Consider the following 23,451-nt stretch of genomic DNA (forward strand, 5'->3'; position numbering starts at 1 on the left):
AATGTCTGCGGAGCGACTCCGCGCGACTCCCTTCGTAGCCGCACCATAGCGGATTAATGTAAGAAACTCGTCGGAAAAAAAAAGGGGGAGATCATATTTTCATGCAGGATGTAAAGTGTAACCTATGATTCATGACTGTTGTTTATCATTCATCTCACATAAAATATAAATCAAGTGCAATATATTTCTTACACTGTAATACATAATTCAAGGGACAAATGAAAAGATTCATCTCAAGAAATAATATCGAATGGAGAAATAATTCTGAACATGATTTGATCGAAAAACATGTATTCGATTAAATTCAACATGTGCGAAACAAGTCCGTGCGCCACTTGCATCGTGTCTAATGGCTATCGTTCGATTGCTGTCGTAACATATTACTCATAGTCAGATTGCGTTTCTTCTTTAGAATACGATAATAAAGTAGCTTGCATCAACATATAATGCATACCGATACTATCATTGACACATTATTCAATTACACCGCGCGTATTTATTTTCATCTCATTCTGAAGACGTGTATGTTAGTGAGGAGATTTTGCTCTACGCAATAACACTGTAGTCATTAATGAAACTCCCAGAAGGATGCATATATCGATCTTACCGACGCACTATGTTGACGAAGCATAATATTATGCCTATTATATATTCTCTCTCACGGACTTGGCTTTCTTTCCAACGTGCTCACGATATGCTTTTCCCGCGTGATTCGCGGAATACCTTGAGTGCTCGCGTATACCATATGATCAACCGCTATATTCACGAATATATTTCGCGTATTACGCGCGAATCAAAATACGTGCGAGAGATGTTATTACCGAGCCGTGCGTTCCTCGAATATGGAGTCGGGAAAGGAGATCGACCGGGTCGGTCTTTTCGATGCCGAGATCCTGCAAGAGGGATGCATCTGGGAGAAAAAAGTGCCGCGTAACGCGCCGCGGGCCCAAAATGAGGATGACCGAAACGAGGATGAGAGACCGAAGGATGAGAAGGACGATGCACGCGGGGTGGGAAGGAAGATCGGCAGATGCGGTTTCTCCAAGCTGCGGAAGAAGAAGAAGCAGCTGCACCCAGCCGCCGTGTCGTCCTCCTCGCGTTATGTCCCGTGATTCCTATGGCCTATGATTCGATCGCGCCTCTCTCGCGCGAACCAGAAATTGTGATACTCTCGTCAATACCGTCTCGATCGTACGTTTCTCCCTATTACCGTTCGATTTCTCCGATTCCAGCCTGTCGTAAACATCACTCGATAAAAAGCATCGCTGCGATGGGTATTCCGTAACGCGATCCTCAAGGAGATGGCTATTTTTTTTTTTTTTGTACCGGCAGTTCACAGCAGCAAGATTGTAGATTTTATATCGCGTCGTAACGTCTAAAGCGAAATTTATTTTTCGCACGTGAATACATACACGCACACTGGTTTTTATTCGACTTGGTCACTTAATTTTTATTTTTATTCACATTACTCATTTTTGTTTTTTATTTGTTGTACTTTATATATTTTGATGTATAGTATACACAATTACTTTTTATTGAGTTTATTATAAATTATCGATTATTTTTTCAATTCTTGTATATCATACACTCTCAAAAAAAAACTTGGAATATTTATAAAGTTTATTATATTATTTTCACAATCTATCTGTTCCCCTACTCATCTCTAATTAACACTCTTAAAAAAATAACATTGTCTCTATATATATTCTATTACAAATTACATGTCTCTCGATGCATCACTATCGCGCCGCGTAAGTATCCCTTTCCACATGATAAGAATGTCAATCGGTATCTTTAGTGGAACCTTATCATTACTACTTCGAAAGATGGGGAGAGCGTCCCCTTTCCGAGAATTACCTGCTGATGCACGATGAAACTCTTCTGATCGCGGTGCTCGTATTCAGGCGTGCATGTAAATATCAGGTATTAACATCTCACGTAAAAAGTATTTTTGTTATAAAACATTCAATATTTTATTTTATGTCAAATCTTATTATAAAACTTTTAACAAATAAATCCTATAATAATAATATATTGTATAAAGCACTTTTACAATAATAAATACACAAGTATATTATTTTATTTTATTTTTTCTATATACACAAAATATAAATATTATTCGAGAGGGAGAGAGATAAATCATTTTATCATTCGTATCGCAGAGTTATGGAAGTTGGAAATTACTTTTCTCTTATATCATCATTACATAAGCGAGAATCGAACTTAGATAGTTAAATTGAGCCCCACCTTTGTGTCGATATCTACGCCATGAGTTATTAAATCAGCTGTTGAAATACCTAATCGTCGAAAATCTGACATATATACAATATATTGATTTTAGACAGAATGAAAAAAACCTTGATTTAATATGAAGCTAACATACGCAAAACGCGCGATAGCCATATTTTCTATTATTTTCTTACGAGTCCTTCCGGAGAAAGGAGAGGGGAAGAAGGAGAAGAAGGGGAAGATAAAATCTAATTGTCATGCATAGGACCAGGCGCCAGAGCGCCGATGCGTTTGTTTATCCATTTGTGACTGCGAACAATATATAAATACGTAGAAACGAATGGTAACAGTAGTCGAGCACAAAGGTAAAAAGCAGAATGCAGAATAGCGTGTCTATCCGTGGCATCGCCCTCTCAATTAGCTGTTTTGCGTACGGAATTATAATTAGAAGCAGGAATATCGAGTTACGCGGTTTGTTTGCGCGCGAAGTGTACGTGCGTATACGAGGCCGAAGACGTGTTCGAGAGATTCAATTATATCTTGTTCGTGATGTGCACTTACATAGTACGCGCATAATACGTATTTCGATATAGCGTGCAATTAACGACGCGGTTCGCGTTTTAATGGCGCTTCGAAAGACCCAGCTTGAATTTTCATAAAACGTTTCGCGATCTGGTAAGCTCTCCGCAGTAAGGCTGTTTATAACCGATCAATATAAATTCACATATATTAACAACGATACGAGCCAAGACTGGTTCATAAGTTTAATTCCACGTTGCGTTCATATTTTTATTCTTTATTCTAACTTATTCAAAATATTCCCTTTGATCTGTTTCTTCTTTCTATGCCATGCGCGATCATATGAACAACAGAGATCATAGAGCCCATCGTGAGCTTTGCGAGTTATAAAAGTGGGCTTCTATAGCAGGTGTCGGAGCAACGTTTAATTAGCGCAGCATTTCCGAGGTCCGGGATTACGTCCTTCGTCGCGCGGCGCAAGAAAATAGACGAGAGCACCGACCGACTCGAGAGAATCTCTCGAGAGTGGGTGAGAGGGGAGGCGGAAAAGAGAGGAGAAAGAAAGAGAGAGAGAGAGAGAAAGATAAGAGCGCCAGTTATCGAAGGTTCAATCTTCAGGCTATGGGGCCGGTCACTATATGGGATTCTGGGGATACAGGGGAGGTAATCGATTACCATGGGACCGATCTTTCTCCTCCTCTTTTCCCCCTGTATCCTACTCTTCTCCTCCTCTCGCCTCCCGCCGCCTTTCCTCGTCTCCTCACCCACCCCATCAAGCGCGCGTTGCCGACGCCAGAATTTATACCTGGCGGCTGCTACGGAGATGCACCCTCGTCTGAATGGAGGCAGGGCATTCAACGGCGCCGCGAACTGTGAAACGAAAAATATATGGTTTCCGAAAGAACAGCCGTAGGTCGATTCTCTCGAGGGGCGAACGGGCGTAGGGAGGATGGGAGGAGGAGGAGGAGGAGGAGGAGGCGGGGGAGAAAGAGAGCGATCGGCGTGGAGAAAGATGCGCGCATAAGAGGCGAGGAAGAGTGAAATAGATTCTTTGTATTACGGAGACCGCCACCCGTTTCTGGATATCCATAATTGCACCTTGCACGATCGACGGAGATCCGTGTGATTGATGATGTAGTTCGTGGATTTCGTCGGGAGGCTCGACGCGCAATCTCTTGTCTCGAAATTATATATATATATATAAATATTACACGATAAAAAAATATATTGTGCAATAAAATCACTAACAGATGCTTATTTACTTATAAAAATTCGCGTGTGTATTTTTAAGAAAATAATACTTTTTATCGATGTTTTATTAAATCTTTTAGAATTGATTGGCATTTCTCTCTAAACAGAAACTTGTTGAACCTTTACCGAAAACTAGATATAATAGAAACTATCCAATGTTATAAAAACAGCAAGTTATAAAAACAATAATCCTAAGTATACATACGATTCCATCGTTTGTATGGAATGAACGGTTTCGCCCATTAGCGAACATCTGTTGTTAAGCCGCGCGATCCCGAAAAAAATTTCAGCAACAAACCACTTCGCTATTAACCTCCGGACAACAATACCGAGCAAACAAAATGCGCCACTTCTAGCCGCAATATTTCTTTTCTCCGCGATGCGATGCCCTGTGAATCCCGACAATAGATCTCGCGTTTCCCCACGGATACGGATGAAGCGTGTAGCAAGGATGTCCCTCGCATCCTTGCTTAAGATACCCACAATCAAGTGGGCTATTATTTGCTGAAAACTCGACGATACGCCGAGGGGTTAGATAGGAAAATGCGAAGAAGACGCAGAGAGAAGAGTAGGGAAAATCTTCCAAAGGGAGACGCGAGCACAATTCGACATACCTGGAGAAGACGGCTTGAAAAACCTTGCCCAGGTACACGCGTGTCTTTCTATACGACTAAGCCTTGAAAATCGAAAATCGAAAATGACTGCTGCTTTATACGTTTGCCCTGGCCGGACAAAGGCGGCGAGCGCAGGCAGGGTCTTGTGCGTGCGTGTGTAGAGAGAACTCGCGTACGCACCGTTAAAACCTATTCATCTAAATCTAGGACATTGGGATTTATGTGCGGACCGGCTCCTCCCCGGGTCCAAGCGAGCTCTCATCGTTTTCGTGGTTGGCCGGAGTATCTCGCGGAGGAAAACAAATTTATCGGTATAGATGTAAACAAAATTGAAAAAAATAACGCGAAATGAAAACTTGTAATATCTTGCGATTCAATTAAATGATTCGCATTTAAATACGTGTTGCGTAAAAATAAAATTAATATAAAAATCATACACAAATACAAAATATAAAAATAGATACATTTTCTCGATTTTCAAATATTGTACAACGGTTATTAATCGTGTTGTCATCGCCATTTAAAGCATTTCAAAAGAAATAAGATCTTATTTACGATTCGCGCTTATCCTTACATCTCTTCGCCTTGCGGATTCATTTTTCGGCTCAGATTTAACGCGAGGATTTCTCTGTGGGTAACGCGACCTTGAGGATGAATGAAATTGTCTTATGAAAACTCGCATCGGCGCGAGTATCCGAAAATTACGAAGCGAACGTTGGACGCGTCGTTGTTCGACGAACAAAGAGAGACCTCGTGGCATGCTCGCGTAGGACTCTACGCAAGCACGCACCGTTAGAAGAAGGGCCCCATTTGTCTAGGGCGCCGAGATTTATACCGTACCTAGCCCGCCCCGGGTCTACGCGCTTATTCCGGATCGACAAGAACGTTCGAGATACTCGCGAGGGAAAAAAAAGGGGGAGGAGGAGAAGATGGTTCCTCAAGGTTAATTTCCACACCACTTGCCGGCCTCGTATTGGCACAACCACTTGCCTCCGTCGCATAAATAGAGAACCCCGTCCCCCACCGCGCAGATTATGAGACCCGGATTTCGGGACTCGGAGCCCTTTGTCCCGAGGGATACCGCACGTGGTGCAACCGAGGTCGCGATGGGCGGCACCTCCTCTCCCCGTCTTCCTCTTCTCACCGCAGCGGGAGGAAGACTCCGTGTCAGTTGAAAGTCACGTGCGGAAACCGGGACGGTGGTAAAAAGTCGAGGGAGGTAAGACCTCGGGTCGACTTAACGTCAACGAGGACGACGGTCCCGATGTTTACCTTGCTTCTTAGCACATTGTAAAGGGATGACGAGTCTATTTCCTTAGAACAAGTGCCGGCGACGCTGGAGATTATAGAAGGCACACGGACGATGGCATGATTTATGCGCGGAGAGAAGGTGGACTTCTCGAAGGAATCGTCGAAATGTTGACAGACGGACGGAATGCGGCAAAGAGTCCTGGTTCTTTGCGCACTAAGAAGAATCTCATCGAAAATAAAGGATAATAAGTACACTTGGCGTTCACGTGTGCAAACAATAGTATAAGGACATCTTATCGAAGACCGCGTGAAAAGAAATATCCTCGTGTAAGAAGAAATAAAGCATGAAAGAAGAAGAGTTAAAATTCATAGTATTGATAAAAAAATCACATAAAAATTTATAGCACGATATTTAACGGCACAATAATTGTGGCGGGACGAATAATTATGATAATAAGTTATAATTATCACAAATTATACGAAACAACCTATGGTAATTATACACCTGATAATTACTGTATTACTTAGCTCCTATTCTTTAATTTAACGCGCTTAATTTGTTACGTTTAATTACTTAATTTTTACACGATTGTTTTTCTAATTGTTCTGTGATGATTAATGATACATAATTATACATTACTATTATCATCGTAATATTCTTATGCTATTATTCTTGAAATAAAGCATGCGCGCACGCGACAATTAGAGTAATCTATCGAAGATAATTAAGATGGAGAAAAGGAAGTACATATACATATTCTTTCCAAGAAGATATTTAATGCTTTTGAACTTGTAAATCAAAATGTGGATATAACTTTTGTTAAATAATTTATTTTAACACAATATACGTTAATCATCGAATAATCAATTTTAAACCAGAGCTGCAAAAATGAGAAATAGCAGGATTTCATCAAATATATCGTCAAGATTGGAATAAGAATTATTTTGATTTGCCTTTGTCGGGCTACGAGGGATTGCGAGTATACAAGTACTCTCACTTATCCATGTTCGCGCGTACAAATAATATAGAAACTGAGATTTCTCACCCGATGGCGATCAGAACGGAGATGTAGCTCGTCCCGTTGTCGGGACACGACACGACACGACGCGGCGGGGTCGAGCCCATCGTCGTCGGGTGATTTTCCGCGGTGCGGTCACGTGAATTCGTGACTGTACAACCGCTGAATCGCACCGCGCCGATGTGTCACGCTGGTGCGAAACGTTCCGGCACCAGGAAGTGACCCCGAACTGTCGCGACGACAACGATCCGACGTACCTGCCTGCCTGCCTGCGCACGACGCCAACCATCCAACGAACGAATAATGGAGCTATCGCGGGGATATCAACGCGACGTTGTAGTCCCCGCCCGGGAATATGAACTCCGAGTTTGAAATGAACGGATTTCGAGACCCGCGGGACGCGTTTATCCCGTCCCCGCATCGGCCGAACATGAATGTCTCGATGCGGATCTCCCTCAAGTCCAAAGAAAATATAGTCGTGATTAGAGTCCTATCATCCCGGAAGACATCAAACTCGAAAAGCACTTCTGTCGGATGGCTTGACATTGTAATCGATGCACGTGGTTCAAGAGAGCCTGTGCTCTCGAGACATTAATCTTACGAGCGGGATAAAAGACGGAACAGGAAGCAACGATTCAATACCGTGGATTTTATCGGCGTAGCTTCCAGCAACATCGATATTTTCTATCTCCTTTACGATCATGCAAAATGTCTCCAACTGCTCCGTAACTATTCTTTTATCTGATTATTTAATCAATTCAACCTTAGGCTTCTTTGGCATAAAAATTGATCAAACGTTATATTTTATCACATAGTATCTTAATGTGCGATTTAAAGTATTACCGCAAGATACAAATATGTGTCTTACTGATTCGTATAAATTGTATTAGATTTTTCTACACATGTATCTCGTATTTAAATATTCTTGATATAATGGAAAAGCTATTTTATAATTACTAAAAAATAAAATATATACGAGTATCAGTCTCAGTTGCATACTAACGAGAACACGATAATTCAATATCGTATACTTTGTGTTTCTCGATTTTATTCGGCCGAAAATTTATACTTGGAGATGTAACTATTTTTTTCATCTTTAATGCACCGTAAGAATTCTCACAATCGTAAAGCTTTCATCGAATTTCCTCGTACACGGACTCGGTATCAGCCATAAAACTGAAGAGGTCGTAACGTAGCAAGGTCGTCGCAAGTTCCGCGCTTTCTTCCTAAATTCGAAGGCTAAGACCACGACAACTCCGCCCAAGAGTGGTTTCTCCTAATCGACTTTCGAGAGCCCCATAAAACCAACGATCGTAAAATTAGATCGTCGTCGTCGAATGTCATCGTGGATCGCACGGTTTCTCGCTGCTCTCACGGCGGCCATCGTCACAAAGTAAATCGCCTGAAATTAGGAAACGTGCAATTAAATCATTTTTAATGTAGCCGAAGCATCTTGTAAGCTACTTTAAAGAAAAAAAAAATACAATTTTATGCGGAAAAATACAGTTTAACCGTTAATCGATATAACTCTTGTTACTTTGTATAGGCAATATTTATTCGACGATCTTCGATGAATAATTTATAGCGATATAAAATGTTAGTATAGCTTCCAATTTTATGAATTCCTCAAATCAATTGATTTAACATATTAAGTTTCAAAAGTATGGGTTGCTTCCTTGCGTCTACAATGCGATGATTGATGATCCAACGCGTACGAAAGCAACCAACACAAAAATAATAGCGGTCATAAACTCGGAACAAATGTTTAACGCAACATGTCCTTTCCAATTGTAATAAATTGACGACATAAAGTTTTCGGCTTAGTAATTCTCTTAAACCAAACTACAAATAATAGACTTTACCGTTAAATATTGAGCAACTTGTCGTTTGCATAGAAAAAAATATTAAGTATATAATTTTTAATAAATTGTTTTACTCGACAAGTCCCAATTATAAATATCCTACTAATTATGTTATGAATTTTGTTGTTGAAGAAAAGAATCTCTACATCTATACTTATATCAATCTCTCTCTCTCTCTCTTTGACTGAAAAATATTAGATTCATTCTATTTGCAATTTTGTTTTAATTTATCACTTCAATTTATATAATTTTATATTTATTTATTTAGTTATTATAAAGAAAAAAAAATTAATTGTATTATCTTAATGTGCAGCATCTATACAATTTGTAACTATGGATTTTACACACATTTATTCTCTATGACATTTTCGAAATCTATTCGAATTCAATCGGTATTAATTAAGTATCAACCTACACCATGTCTCGCTCGCGTTATCACCTGTTGAGCCAAAGACGCGAACGCAAAGGGTGCGAAGGCGGTAGGTTTGTCGCGGCTTTCGACGACGCTTTTGATAAATCGACGAATTGCGACGTCGCGTCGCCGAGGACGCGACACGCAAGCTCCGAAAACACGTGCCGCTGCGCGTTTCTCCCCGGCACAGAACTAATTCTTTTTCGACGTCGGTCCTCTGATCTCTCGCCGGTACCGACACCGACGCTCCGTCCGCGTCCGGCCACTTTAGTGCCTCCGTACCACGCGACGGAGGCGGAGGAGGCGGCGGAGGCGGCTTTTAATAGGACGCCCGGCGTCGTGGCGCGCGTGGATCGATGAACTTTTGGCTATAGGCGGGGGTAGAGGCCCTCTAATAAAAGTCACCGAGTACCGTCAAAGTCGGCGCGCGCGCCGCAACTTTCTCCCGCATCGTTTTTGATTCGAGAGATGGATTTATTTATAATAATAAATCATATATACGTTGTTATCGACAAGAAAGATAACTGCACTCGAATGTTTTCATCTAACATTTACTGTTTCTTTCTCTTTTTTTAGTTTTTATATCAATTATTACAGGACGAAACGTATGGCGGTGTCGATGAGAAAACGAAATGTTATTTCGCGACTCTTGTTATCGTCGAACTCGCTCAAAGTCTCGAGATTGATCGAAAGAGATTTTTCTCAAGTTGGAGGAGAGTTTATGGAGACCCATTCTCCTCGGAGACGTCGCACTCCGCGAGTCGACGACAGGAAGATACGGATAATGTTGTGATAGATAAGGAGAAATGCAATGACGAGAGAGGCGGCGATGTTTCCCGGGCGATGCTCATAAAACGGATTATATTACGAGTAAAAGACGAGAGCGTAAAGAAAATAAGAAAGGCGGATTGGGAAACTTTTTAACGCATCACCGAAAGAAAATTAATTTATAGTCGACGTTCAGTAATCGACGTTCAGTTATAGCATTTCGAATATTACATATTCAGAGTTCAGAGTAGATTTCATCATTATTGTCAGATTTATAATATTTCTGCCGTACGCGTTCGTGTTTTCAAACAATCGGTGATCATTGATACATTTCAATGCGATTTCAGATACAGCATTCCACATTCGTATGAATCGTCTTTTTACATTAAATCCGCCAGTCACGCGATTCCCCGCGCAAACGCCGATCTGGCACTCTGTACACCTCGTAACGTAAGAACTATATCTCATTAATCCGTTCGCGAGAGAATCATTTCGTCGCGCGGAACATAACGAGCGAAACATACCATCGATAATGGATTAGTTCGCCGCGACGGTATTCGACGAATTATCGGTCGGTATTTTGCCACGATACAGTTAAACTCGCCGATCAGGACGAAGTTTTTACCTCTTCTAGAAGCGAGAAAGAGGGTGGATGGAAGGAAGTAAAATCACCCGACGCCTCATTAACTAAAATTCCCTTTCCCTCCCCCGCTACATTACCCACCACCGAGACTCCGTGAGCAGTATTTCCTTCTCGGCTCTTTTTCCAGCAACGCGCTCGCGCGATGATTGCCTTGCTGGCCGCGGCAAAAAGACGCGAGAGATTGGCGTAACGAATGCGCGAAACGCGAATGACGCAACACTGTGCCACAGCAATCTTTTTTTTTTTTTTTTCTGAATGGAGAAAACACGCTCTCGAATTCTCGTACACGTTTCCGCTCGTCTATATTTTATCTTGATTGTCTTTTTCCGCGCGAGTGCAAAATATTATTCTAGGTTTAATCGAAATAAATACTTAAGAGAAACTTGATTAACACTCGAAGAAATTAAGTCAATATTTATTATTTTGAGAGGTTCTATCGCTCGATTTTTAAATTATATTTGTTCTTTCCAAATATCACGAGATATATTTTCTCTTCTCTGTGCCCCATTTTGTTTCTCAAAAAATTAATTTAATTATATTTTATTTTGTCTTATTGATTAATTTGTCTAAAATATTAAATGATAATCCGATCGATAACTTTATTTATTGATCTGTAAAACTATTTTAAAAATTGCTGATCTATTATATTATCCTTCGCTCACATTGGATATATCTGATTAAGTCCCTCTCGCTCCTCTGCAGTTCCTTATTTAACCGGAATACAAGAATAGTCTGGATGAGACATATCCATCGAGCGACAGAATTGGGCCATGTGGAGGAAGAATACGATAAATATTTGAAGTTAACTAATAATAACGCTCTGCGGGTCGTCTTAAATGGAGAGAGACATCCAAAGACGCCGACGAGTCATCCGCAGGCAGCATGCGAGACGCATTTACGTAACGCCTTAATGCCTTGCATTAAGCGGGCCGCTCGTGGAGCCAAGACCCCGCCGTTGTCATCCAGGAAGTTGTGTCGTAAAGCCGCGTCCACGTCGCCGCTGTCGCCGCAACATTTCTGAATATCAGCGGCGTGCAAGAATGTTGCCGCACGCTGCAGTTGCAAATGATAGGTGTGTAGGCGCTAACGACCAATTATTTCGTTTCTCTCTCTCTCTCTCTCGGGATAGCGCAATACATGCGTGCGAAATACGAGATATTGCCGTGAGAGATCTCCGAACGGGGCACTCGAACGCAACTGCAAGAATGCAGAAGAATTGAAGGGTACGTGAATCGAATAAATGCACTTTTCAAATGTTACAGAAGAGCCAGATGCTTCTCACAGGATCGGATCGGATCCGAGAGTTTTATTTGTCTTATATGCATATCATACGCAATGTTATTTCAGGCTGAAAATCAAATAGAGGCCACATTCAGCGTTAAGTATGAATGAGATATGAATACGCGCGCGTCTATCACACTCGATAAAATAATATTATACCAAAGCAAATTCTCGAAAAAGTTCATTTTTTTATTTTAAGACAATGAACCTTAGCTGAGAGAAAGAGAGATTCTCTCGCACTAATGTCTTTTCGAATAAAATTAAAAAAAAACATTCCGTACAAGTCACGCCATTACAAAATATTAGTTTTTTTTGTTGAATTTTTTAAATAAAATAATATATGCAAAATTTATGTTCAAAGCAATAATCTTAACAGCAACCAACCATATTAAATTAACAATGAGTGTAGATAATAAAAGAAATTGCAATTTGCTGGACGAAAACGAAAAAAAGAAAACAAAAGAAAAGAAGGAAAAGAGATGTAACGATCCACAAATATCGTCCCGTGATTAAAGATGTCTTCGATGTGGAAAGATGACGGCGAGTTCTTCTCTTCTGGATATCAATCTATATCGGATCGTCAGCCTCGCGGCGTGATCGACATCGACGGAAATTGAAAAGTATCGCGAATGCAACTGTCGAAGGGATAACAAAGGATTCGCATATTGGGCGGAAATAAAATCATCCCTTCCCCGGGGGGGGGGAAGCAATCACAACGCGATGCACATTGTTCTTTACATGTAGTACATGTAACTGTCGGTGAAACCGGGCAGGTGCGAAGGATATAGGTATATACATCTTCCGAGAAACGAGGATTTTTTAACGATTCCGTGTTTGCGAACATATTATATGCCAACGCACAATCATATTCGGATCTCGCGTGAAAAATTAACGCTCTCTTTTGTACTTCTCTTTTGTCAGACGAATCTTTCGGGCAATAACACGAGTTACGAGCGTGAGGAAGTTTCTCGATCTGATTATGATTGTTTTTTTGATCGTATCTCACATACAGCGTGATATCAATTCTTTCGACATCGTGTCTAAAATATACTTTTTATCTAAAAATTAGTTATATATTTTCTGGAACGTTAGCTGATCTAAAATATAATAGAATGAGATATGAAAATCGAGAATATAAAAAATAAACTTATACGTAAGTTGACGTAACTACACAAACCAAAATTTATATCTTCGTTTACAATTTGCGGTTTCGCGAATTACGACTTTGTACGCGTCGTGTAAGCGAAAAGAAAAGAGAGAAACGTACATCACGTACGGACACAATACTCGTTTGTGGAATGAACATGATGAATGAAAGAGTCAAGCGGTGGTCCCGAAGCCGTAACGTCCACGCACCATCCACAGTGTCTTTTTATGCTCGCTTCTTTCCTCTTTCTTTCTTCTCCTCTTTTTTTCCATACGCTCACTCTCTTCACTTTCTTTGACGCGCGGTCCCGGCTCTTTGATATTCCTACCAAAATATCCTACTTATGTATATATATATAGTTAGTGCATGCGAGCATCCATTCCATCTGTTCTTCCCTTCGTCTTATCTTCCCCAATAGAAGCGAATCCATAAAACAATGAAACTGCAGTCTCAGATTTACAATTCCGTTAAACGATCTCGTAGAAATAATGTTGTTTAGAAATAACTTTTTTAAATTGAACGAAGAAGAATCGAAAGAAGGAGTTAAAAAAATAAAAATGATCAGGCAATATCGATGAATTACTAACTATCGCTAATATATATTGTACTTGAAGAAGTCGTGAATATTGCATTTGGTATAAAAATATTCTATACTGACGCCTTTTCTTTTTCGAGTCAGCCTTTCCATATTTCTCTTCCTCTTGGTATCTCTTTTCTTCGCGGCGCACGTGGGTACGCTTTCCTCATCGTTTCTCACCGAGTCTTCTTCTTTGTTCCACCGTCAGATCGAAGCACGAAGTTGCACGCTTCGGAAATTGCGCGCGACTCTCATCTCGCACGCCCGAAGCCGCGAATCCTCTCTTTCAATTTGACGACACGCGAGGGTCAAGGATCGGAAACGAGAAACTCTCTTTTGTGGGCGAATATATCGCCTCGTAGCTCGCTTTTTCGGTCAGGTAGATTAAACTCGCCTCCGCTTTCGTTCGTATTTTTATTTTGATGATTGTGGATCCGATATATAGCGGATCGATTGCATTAATCCTCTACGATCATGCACAATCGAAATAGTCTGCCCGTTACGTATAATTTTTTTTTTATTATACTTATAACAGTTGAAAACATCGATTTGTTGACGGTGTGTACACGAGCGTAAAAATTTTTACACGAAAAAAAGAAACTTAAATAATATAGATATGTCTGATAATAAAAATTGGGAATACGAAGCTTATTCTTTAATATCAATTCACATTTAAAAGATACAGTTATATATTATACAACAGGATAAAGGCATTTAAGAAATATACAAAGTTATTGATGTTCAAATTAGTGGGATAGAAAATTGCCACATCGCCGAATGGCTGAAAAGAATTTGCAGGAGCGACCTGAAACGATGCCTGTACCCCATCGGAACACGCCCACTTTTTCGCGATTCCAATTAGGAAGACCCTCTCACAGGGTTCACTGGGGAGTTGATTGGCGTCGACTAGATAGTGGTGGGAATTAATGAAGACAGTTGGAAATGGAGTGTACGGTGGCTATTACGGTACTGGCGACCAAATTCATTTTTTGTATCCGTACGGAAATCACTTTGAAAATTGCTGCTCAAGTGTATTCGATGTCTCGTCGATGTGATTAAAAGTTATCATTCAATGCTACGTGAATATCAGATACAATAAAAAATAGTATTCTAGCATCGTGCTACATAATCAATCAATCAACATTTAACTTGATAATTATTATATAATAAAGAAAAAGGAACTCTAATTGAGAGATAAACATCCATCATTTTCCATTAATCCTAAATATGATAAACATTAAAAAAAAAAAAACTGTGATATCTCTCACACTTGCTCTTCCATGAAAAGATGGCAACATTATTTCGATACACCGTTACTCGTTGTTGCAAGACTAGATCGGTGTAATGTAGAGAATCGCCGAATAATACACGTATTCGATAACATATTGTTAGAATTCTGACTATGACGCGTGACCACGAAGTGAGGCTCAATGTCCATTGCGTAGTACTTTACTTAGTGAACGCGGGTCACCGGCGAGGTGACATACATATTCATGTCGAGTGTTTACCTAAGGCCAGAAAAGAACTGTTAAGGACCGAACCGAGGTATCACATTAATACGAGGGTACTCGAGGACTTCTACGAATACGTAGATATATGCAAATGACATCGTTCCCCGGAGAGAAAAGTCTTAAATCACATATCGGGATTACCAATAACACGTCCGGCCGACGTTCTTTAAGGACGCGTTCTTTGTGGTGATTAGAAAGAAAGATAATAGCGGAGGACGAAGAAGAGGAATTTTTGAAAAGCAAAAAAAAATGATCTTTATAGCTCGTTGGTATCGCGATGGTCGCGTGAAAAAAAGAAAAAGGAAACGAGCGTCAGCGACGAGTAGCGAAACGGGAAAAGGCCGGTCGAATTTTGGCGATTAAGAGGAAGACGCGACCAGAGGAGCCTCTCTCGCCAGGTCTCTAACCCGGTCTCTAACCGCGGTAGCAATAATCGGGCAAATAAAAAATCCCTGTGAAGGAACGAACGGTCGGACGAGGAAAAGAAGTTAGACACGTTTGACCACGTGTTCTGACGGAAACGGCGATAAAGTTCTTCTCGTTCGAAACGCCTCCTCCGCGTACGTTATCCGTGACAATGACGACAACGACGACAACGTCTGTCTGAAAATCTCTCGTTCTTTTAATCGCGCTCTTTCAGGATGCCAGGCAATCCGGACGAAAGGAGAAAAAAAATGGTACATTTTTACGGTCTTTGATAAATTCTATACGCTCACGCGCACTCATTAGATGCACACGCGTGCATACCCGTGCCATTGTTGCGCTTACTTACGGATACCAGATCGAGACCGATGAAGGTACTACGAAAAAAAGGAGATTGAAAGAGCGGATATTATCGCCAAACGTTAATTTAGCCGAGGTCCGGCCTACCTTCCAATTTTCGAGCCCTTACACGCCCACTTATGAGATTGTCCGTTAACGCTCCGAAACGTCGGAACCGCGTATATTCGACGCCCGCGTTTCCCTCTGTAACAGCGTCGCTTGTCTCGCGTGACAAGCGTGACTTGTATACGCGGACGGGCTCTCTTGAAGAGCTTTATATCAAAATTGAGGGTCGCGTCGCATTTGACAAATTTGCGGTCAACCTACTTATCTACCTATTCTATCATAATCCTCTAACTGAGAATAAGAGAAAGTCGCGCTAAAATTATCGGTTTTGACATATCTATGTCTTTATAATCAGGAAAGCGAGCGTTATAAATTATAAACGAAGATAACTTAATTTAAAGATTTTTTAAAGCTCTTATAAAATAATATGACGACTTGTGTGTGTATATTTTACATAAACTTAATATCGAAAATTGGAGGGTTTATAGTTAATTAACTTAATAATAATAAAAACTTTAAATACATATATATGGGAAAAAGATAAATGGATACGATTTACGGCTTGTATCGTCCGTGACCGATTATACTCTTATCCAATCGCGGAAGCGCGCGTGAACGCATTATAAAAAATAAACAACAAAAATATTTATACGCTGTACCGTGTACGTAATGGTGCACGTAATGGTGCCGATTCGGATAAACAAACGTACATAAGAAAGAAGGATAGAGAATAAATACAGTTATACGCGTGTAAAGCTCTCCACATAATGCGGCTTGGGTGCGCTCGTAATGTGCGCGCAAAAAGTAGATGCATCAGACAGTGCGTGCATCTATAAACGCGTAAACGCGAACGAGGACGAGACTCGTGTGAGTGAAAAACGGCAAAATAAAAGGCGGCGCAATGTCCAACGTCCGCAACACGGATGTGAAATATACTACTATTTAACGAAACCAGGCCGTCGGCACAAAAGCTACATCTTCTTTATGTAAATGTAAAATAAAATATATTTTATTAAAGACGCATTGATCATACAGGCAAATATTGATAGATAACGAGTACATTTATGTAAACATACAATTATCATATAATCATATAAATAAATATGTAATTAAAAATAAATACGATAGAGAGAATATATATAAAATTATAAACATATATTTAATTTTATATTACAGATATTGAGTTTTTTTCTTTCTTTCTTTTTTTTTTAGTTCTAATTTTATTGGATCTTAACGCAGTTTTTGTCGATTCGTGAATTCGAAATAGGTGGATGACGCGAAATAAGGGTACGTTGCTGTTACGTACACTCCGACTTACGGAACGTTTATTAACGTGTGCGAGAGTGTTGACGGTGAGAGAACCGGTTATATAGAAACCGTCCGCCACCTCTTCTCTCTGCACCTACTCCTCCTCTTCCTATCATCCGCCGACCTTTCGTTCCTTCATCCTTATACCGAGTATATCCTCACCGGCAAACTCACCGCTACATAATGCGGCGATGTGCACGCCCGCGCGTTGCGTATGTATGTATGTGCCCTTATACGATTGCTAGCTAACGCATACCTACACGCATAAATATATGGGGTGTCCGAACTAAGATTCAGGGGACTAATAAGCTAAACAAAACCATGATCGCGTCAAGAAAATATCTCAATTGAGCTTTGCGGATAATGAAAATTTATTTATTTATTTTTTACTTTATATGAGTACCACAAGATCGATCTCAAGTATCGATATAAAACGAGATCTCGATATATTAATATTAAAAAAATAATGTTCTCTCTCTCTTAAACAAAGGCAATAATAAAATCAAATTTTTACCTTATTCGTGAAATAATTTCCATACAGGGAGATTATAATAAATTGTTTCTGAAACACTATATATAACGTTTGGTATGTACAATTTGCACGATGCTTCGACACCATAGGCGCCTGCCTATCTGGCGTTGGGTACGAGAGCGAGTTGGCGTCTTTTCTTTTTCTCCGTTTCCTGACCTGGCTACCGATAGGCCGTAGGACGACGCTAGCTTGCTCTCCCTATCTCTCTCAGTCCCTCCGAGAGTTCATCTCTCGAGGCGTCGGCATCTCGCGAATGTTTTACGGATAAGAACTCGGGTATGTGCGCTGGAAACGGCGGTATGCACGGCATCATCATAGGCTGCGGAAAATATAATCTTTTGCCGTAGACTGAGATCTGAAAATATATTTTCAGTAAAATGCGTGCAAAAAAAATTTCGACGCGCTCTTTGAGAGTAGCGCAAAATTATTTATACGATATTTATTTGTTTATATGTATCTATTGTATTATCTCCCAATATATAATAAAAAGAGTTATGAAAATATATTAATACTTGAACAATATTTTATCGCGCCACACGAGCACGTATCATAGAATAAATAATATTGCAAGACCCCGTGTTCGTTATTTATTTCTGCTCACAATTAAAGATGGATTTTTGTTTGCAAACGTAACAAATAGAAATTTTATCTTTGATTGAGTTGTTTATGAGTCTGTTCTTCTGTTACAGATTTCGAATAGACAATACGGATCATATAATCGATGTAAACAAGAACAATGCAGCGTTCGAGTACGATCAAGTCAATATAATATGTCCGGTATACCCGCCGGACTCGTATGTTGATGACGATGCTGAAAAGTACATCATTTATAACGTAAGTTAATTTTTATAATATTTATTCTAATATTAATAACCGTTAGTATATACAAATAAGACATTAATTAATTTGCTACGTGGCAAAAATTTAAAATACTCTCTCCGTGTGTGTGAATGACACTTTTTGTAAAATTTTTAATTAAAATGCATTATTATTTCTTACCTTCTTAAATGTTTTTTTGCAAAATTAATTGCATCTTTTATCCTCGAAAATTTATTAAATAACGAATAATAAAAATATTATGTGATATATGTATGAGAAGATCAGGCATATTGAACATAAAAAATTGTCAGTCAGACTCTATCAATGTTTAGACAGCTGCTACTTGAAACTGGTTCTTTAACCAGCTTCCATTATATTCCCAAAACGACATCCGCTCTTCAGCAAGCATACTATGCTACTGAAATGTAGATTTATCAATAAATTGAAAGAATTATTAGACATACAGTCTACAAGCACATTGGGTAACCTTACACACATATAAGCTCTTTCTCTATTTTTAATCTTTGTTCGAGAGTCATGGTTTTATGTTTGGATGGGGGGGGGGGAATTTACAGAATTTCTTTCTCTATTATTTAATTAATTAATTATTTGTCCCAATCTAAAATATTTTAATGTTTGTTCGCCACAGAAATACAAATAATTATTCTCGTTTAAATGTTGATTCTGCGTCAAAAGTGATTGATATCAGAACGCGCGAAAATTCATCATTTCTCGTACACTCGATTACATTCTTATAAAGTTTCATTCAATAGAAGAGCCAATTCAGGATATTGCGGCCAATTCTCGATTTTCACAGATATACCCATGGAACATTCCATCCTTTCGAGCAAAGCAAAATCTCTCAAAGACTATTCGGCGGCGACTTAATCGCTTCAGTCCACTTGATTGTCCCTCCGCTCTGCGCCATCAGCTATCCCATTGTCTTCGTCGTTCTTCCTACACGACGATCAGCTCCGACAATAAAACCTTCTTCTGCAGAAGAACACGGGAATCGCTTCGCTGGGGGGGAGGGGGGAGGAGGGGGGAGGAGGGGGGAATGCCAGGATGGCATCTTTCACAGCAGTCAATCAGCGATTAATGTCAGCGATCGACGCGTCACCGATCGATTATACCGTCGCATCCGACTGCACGATCCCTCTTGGACGTTTTACAGGTATCCAAGGAGGAGTACGAGACATGTCGGATAACGAACCCCAGTCCGCGGGTAATAGCGGTATGCGACAAGCCGCGCAAAATGATGTACTTCACCATCACCTTCAGGCCGTTCACGCCACAACCCGGGGGCCTCGAGTTCCTCCCGGGCCACGATTACTACTTCATCAGCACCTCGTCCAAGGACGATCTCCACAGGCGCATCGGCGGACGGTGCACCAGCCACAACATGAAGGTCGTCTTCAAGGTCTGCTGCGGTAACGAGGCCGAGACCTCGTCCTCGTCAGTGACATCGCGCAACAACTGTAAGTATTTAGAATGGACATGTGACGATAGGTCGAAGAACACGAGAATTAATTTATTCACGCAAATATAAGGAAAAAAGAATTATTTTTTTAAAGTGTATAATTAAATAAAATTTTCTTTTCAATCACGGTTGACTCACAGTGCATGTTGATTCAATAATTAAATGTTTTATAAGGAACTTTAGAAATTTGCTATGCACTGTGGCACGTATGTTTTGGTCTACTATTAGAAATATAAATTTCGAATTCTTTTCACTTAAATCCTAAGAAAAATTTAATTAGAAATGTTGGCATTTTTATATTCAGTTTTTCGCGTATTATTTAATCATTATATTGACATAATTGAGCTTGAAATCAACATGTGTGCGTATCTCATTTAATAAAATTGAATTTATATTTATTTCTATTTATATTAATATTAATATTGATTTAAATTAATTCAAGTTACATGGAATAGATGTAAACGCGAAAATTTTTTCAAGTTTCTGTAAATTAAATTCTGCTTTTGTAATCTATTTTCTTGAAAGTTTTAACCGTGGCAATGAATTTTCTTTATTTTTTACCGGAGAACTGAAAGTTAGCAAACAATTCGTGTAACATAATTCGTGTATACAGTTCACTCGCGTGCGTTTCTCATTTGCATCTCGTTGCGCATCATTCACGAAACGGTATCCGAAATGCGAACTCTTCTTCCCATGGAAGCTATCTCGCACACGACAATTATATTCTAATTTCTCAATTATCATAATCTAAAATTACAGGCGCCGTTTGCAAGAGAGACACCGCCTTTTCATTTCGCGTGTAAATCACGTTTTTAACTCTTCGCGCTTTCTCGTTTCGCGCGACCTCCGTCTAAGACGCGCGTTCCGGAAAAAAAAAGGGATAGAAAGGGAAGAGAGATTAAGAGGCGAAACAGAAATGGTCTATAAATTCATTGTCCTGCAATTAGTTACGTGAGAAACGACTATCACAACAGGCAGTATGCTCGTTTCTTCGCCAGTTTGCTTATCATCCTTTCGAGCTCATTTTCTCCTTATCGTTCTATCCAGCTCTCGTCTTCATTTCTCCCAATCGTCTCTCTCTCTCTCTCTCTCTCTTAAATAATCTCTATTGATTATAATCTTCGCCGTGCGTTATTTCTTGCGATCGGGGGACCAACACTATGTCTCGGAGCACAATAAATTCTACCATTTCATTTCACCTCGCTATTCTCTTTCTCCAATTCGTTTCGAAGCATCGTCGAGAGAAGCGTCCTTTCGCTTCTTTCTCCCCTGCTTTCCCCCGCCTCCCCCTTCCTTCTCCCTCTTTTTCTTCATGCCACCTCCGCCCTGGCAGAGACGATTCATGCGCCATAATGACCAGCTATTTCGCCGGCCGGGAACTCTGAACTCTCCTCCTCCTCGGCGTCTCGAGCATTGAAGATTCCACGGCAAAACCTGAACTCGCGTCCACGGTAGACGCACGTCGAGGGTTCGCGCACAGCTACTTCCATACAATTATATCGCCGGGGGGTGCGTACCTTCTCGGTCGCGAGTTTTATTTCCGAAGAGTTTGCAGCTACAGCGTCAAGTTATGCGCTCAGTATAATACAAGAATCATCCTTGGGCTCGCGATGGGAAAGTATGAATATGACATTACCGTTCGTTATATTTGATTGTCGCTTTTATATTAAATTATTTATATTATATATTATAAAAAAAGGATTTTTTTGTTGCATTTTCTGTATGTTATAAAAATGTATTACTCAGATATAGAAACTTGATGAATATGTGCGACGAGAAAATATATTTGAATGGAAATATAATGAAAAAAAATGTAATTAGAGGCAGAAATAAATGCCATCAATAATTCTAAATTATAAATTATCTAGCGAGACCCGATAATAAATGTTCAAATATCATATTTCTAGCAGACAGTGCTTTGAAAACGTAACGGTACAAATTGTTCTTCGATTTTTAAATAAGCCGCATCTCGTTCGACCAACTCGTTTCTCAATGTTCATGATAATGAGCGTAATCGGGTCAGCAATTATTCGTCGACATCTGCGCGACTCGGACCGCGAACGGATGAACGGACGAGAGACGCGTAACGACCGATCCAATGCCGTCTGTTTTCCAGCCGTAGCCGTGACCAGCAGCACCGTGCCCAGCAGCAGCTCCACGAGTACCGCGGTTTTGGGCGGCGGAGTCGCCGGTCTGCCACCCCCGCCACCGCCGCCGATCGTCTATAGGGGCGGAGATCGATTCTACCCGGGGGGCAGCATTCATCATCGTCCCGATCATCATCAGACGGGCACGGCGGCGCCGACCCTGTCCCACGTGCCTCCGCCGGCCATGTACCCCGCGCATTCGCATCCGCATCAGCCGCAGCCACCGATTCACAATGGACCGCCGTCCTCGATCACGCCGCCCAAAACCTCGACCGGCCAGAAGAAGAAGAACAGTACGTATCGCATCACTATTGCGCGCTCTGTTTCGTATTATTTGTCCGATTAAGTCTTGCTGTTTGAAACGCTTTATCTTTTATGTCTTTCGTATTTGATCCGTTGTGTCGTACTTGATACTGACTTGACTCAGTCGAGATCCAAAGTCATAGAGTATTTCGGTGAGAATTAGCTCTGGTTGCTGGTGAGAATTAGCTCTTCTAGAATTAGCTTTTCTAAATTTCTTTTTGCAAGATTGAAGAACACCTGGCGTAATTAAATCATATATAGGTATGTTCGAATGTAAAGTGCATTGCAATAATCATTGATGAACATCAATCGATATTAATTGACAGTCGCAGCATCGGCAGTGCTCGTTATATTAGACGATTCGAAGTTTCTTCTAATGCACTTAGTTAAGCTTTATTCCATGACGAGCGAATGGCCCCACGTCTTCTATTATCTTCTATTATCTATATAAGGCCGTGTATTGTTCTGTTCTTTTAGTATTCATGATAAATTATAGTAGAAATAATAATGAAAGATGGCAACCGTCAATTATTACTGGTTGCAAATTATGTTCTTCCAAGTTAGTCCGTGCTTTAGTTCTAGCTTATTATTTTCTTGATTCATGATATGAATTTCCGCTCCTCTCAATCATATAACATTTATAAAAGTAGAAAAGATTTACATATTCACTTATAACGCTACATTTACATGTAAGAATTATTTACATATAAAAATTAGATTTATACGCTATAAACCGCACACTTTGCCAGTTGCCGGCAAAGCGTAATGTCAGGATCCGATCAGATGAAAATTGGCTGAAAGCCGTCTGTCGATCATGGCATCGCTTGCTTCTTAGCATACTAATATTTATGATATAATTCGCGCCTTCTAAGTTTGCGCCGTGCAACGATAAGTTGTTCACGGACAGCCACTTGGCCATTAACGATGCCGTATTTCCGAGGTACGGCTCA

The 23,451-nt window shown here is 40.2% G+C and overlaps 1 protein-coding gene across 1 annotated transcript in view; it reads left to right on the forward strand.

Moving 5' to 3' along the window:
• The window catches only part of Ephrin (ephrin), a 46,199-nt gene that overhangs the window by 18,230 nt on the left and 4,518 nt on the right, over positions 1-23,451 (forward strand). Inside the window, 3 exon segments of the mRNA XM_070296729.1 lie at positions 18,442-18,586; positions 19,746-20,049; positions 22,168-22,491. Coding sequence (XP_070152830.1) covers positions 18,442-18,586; positions 19,746-20,049; positions 22,168-22,491 — 773 coding nt within the window.

This window comes from Polyergus mexicanus, unplaced genomic scaffold, assembly GCF_030449975.1.
Source record: "Polyergus mexicanus isolate NDT 795.1 unplaced genomic scaffold, iyPolMexi1.0 SCAF_5, whole genome shotgun sequence".
Classification (NCBI taxonomy): Eukaryota; Metazoa; Arthropoda; class Insecta; order Hymenoptera; family Formicidae; genus Polyergus; species Polyergus mexicanus.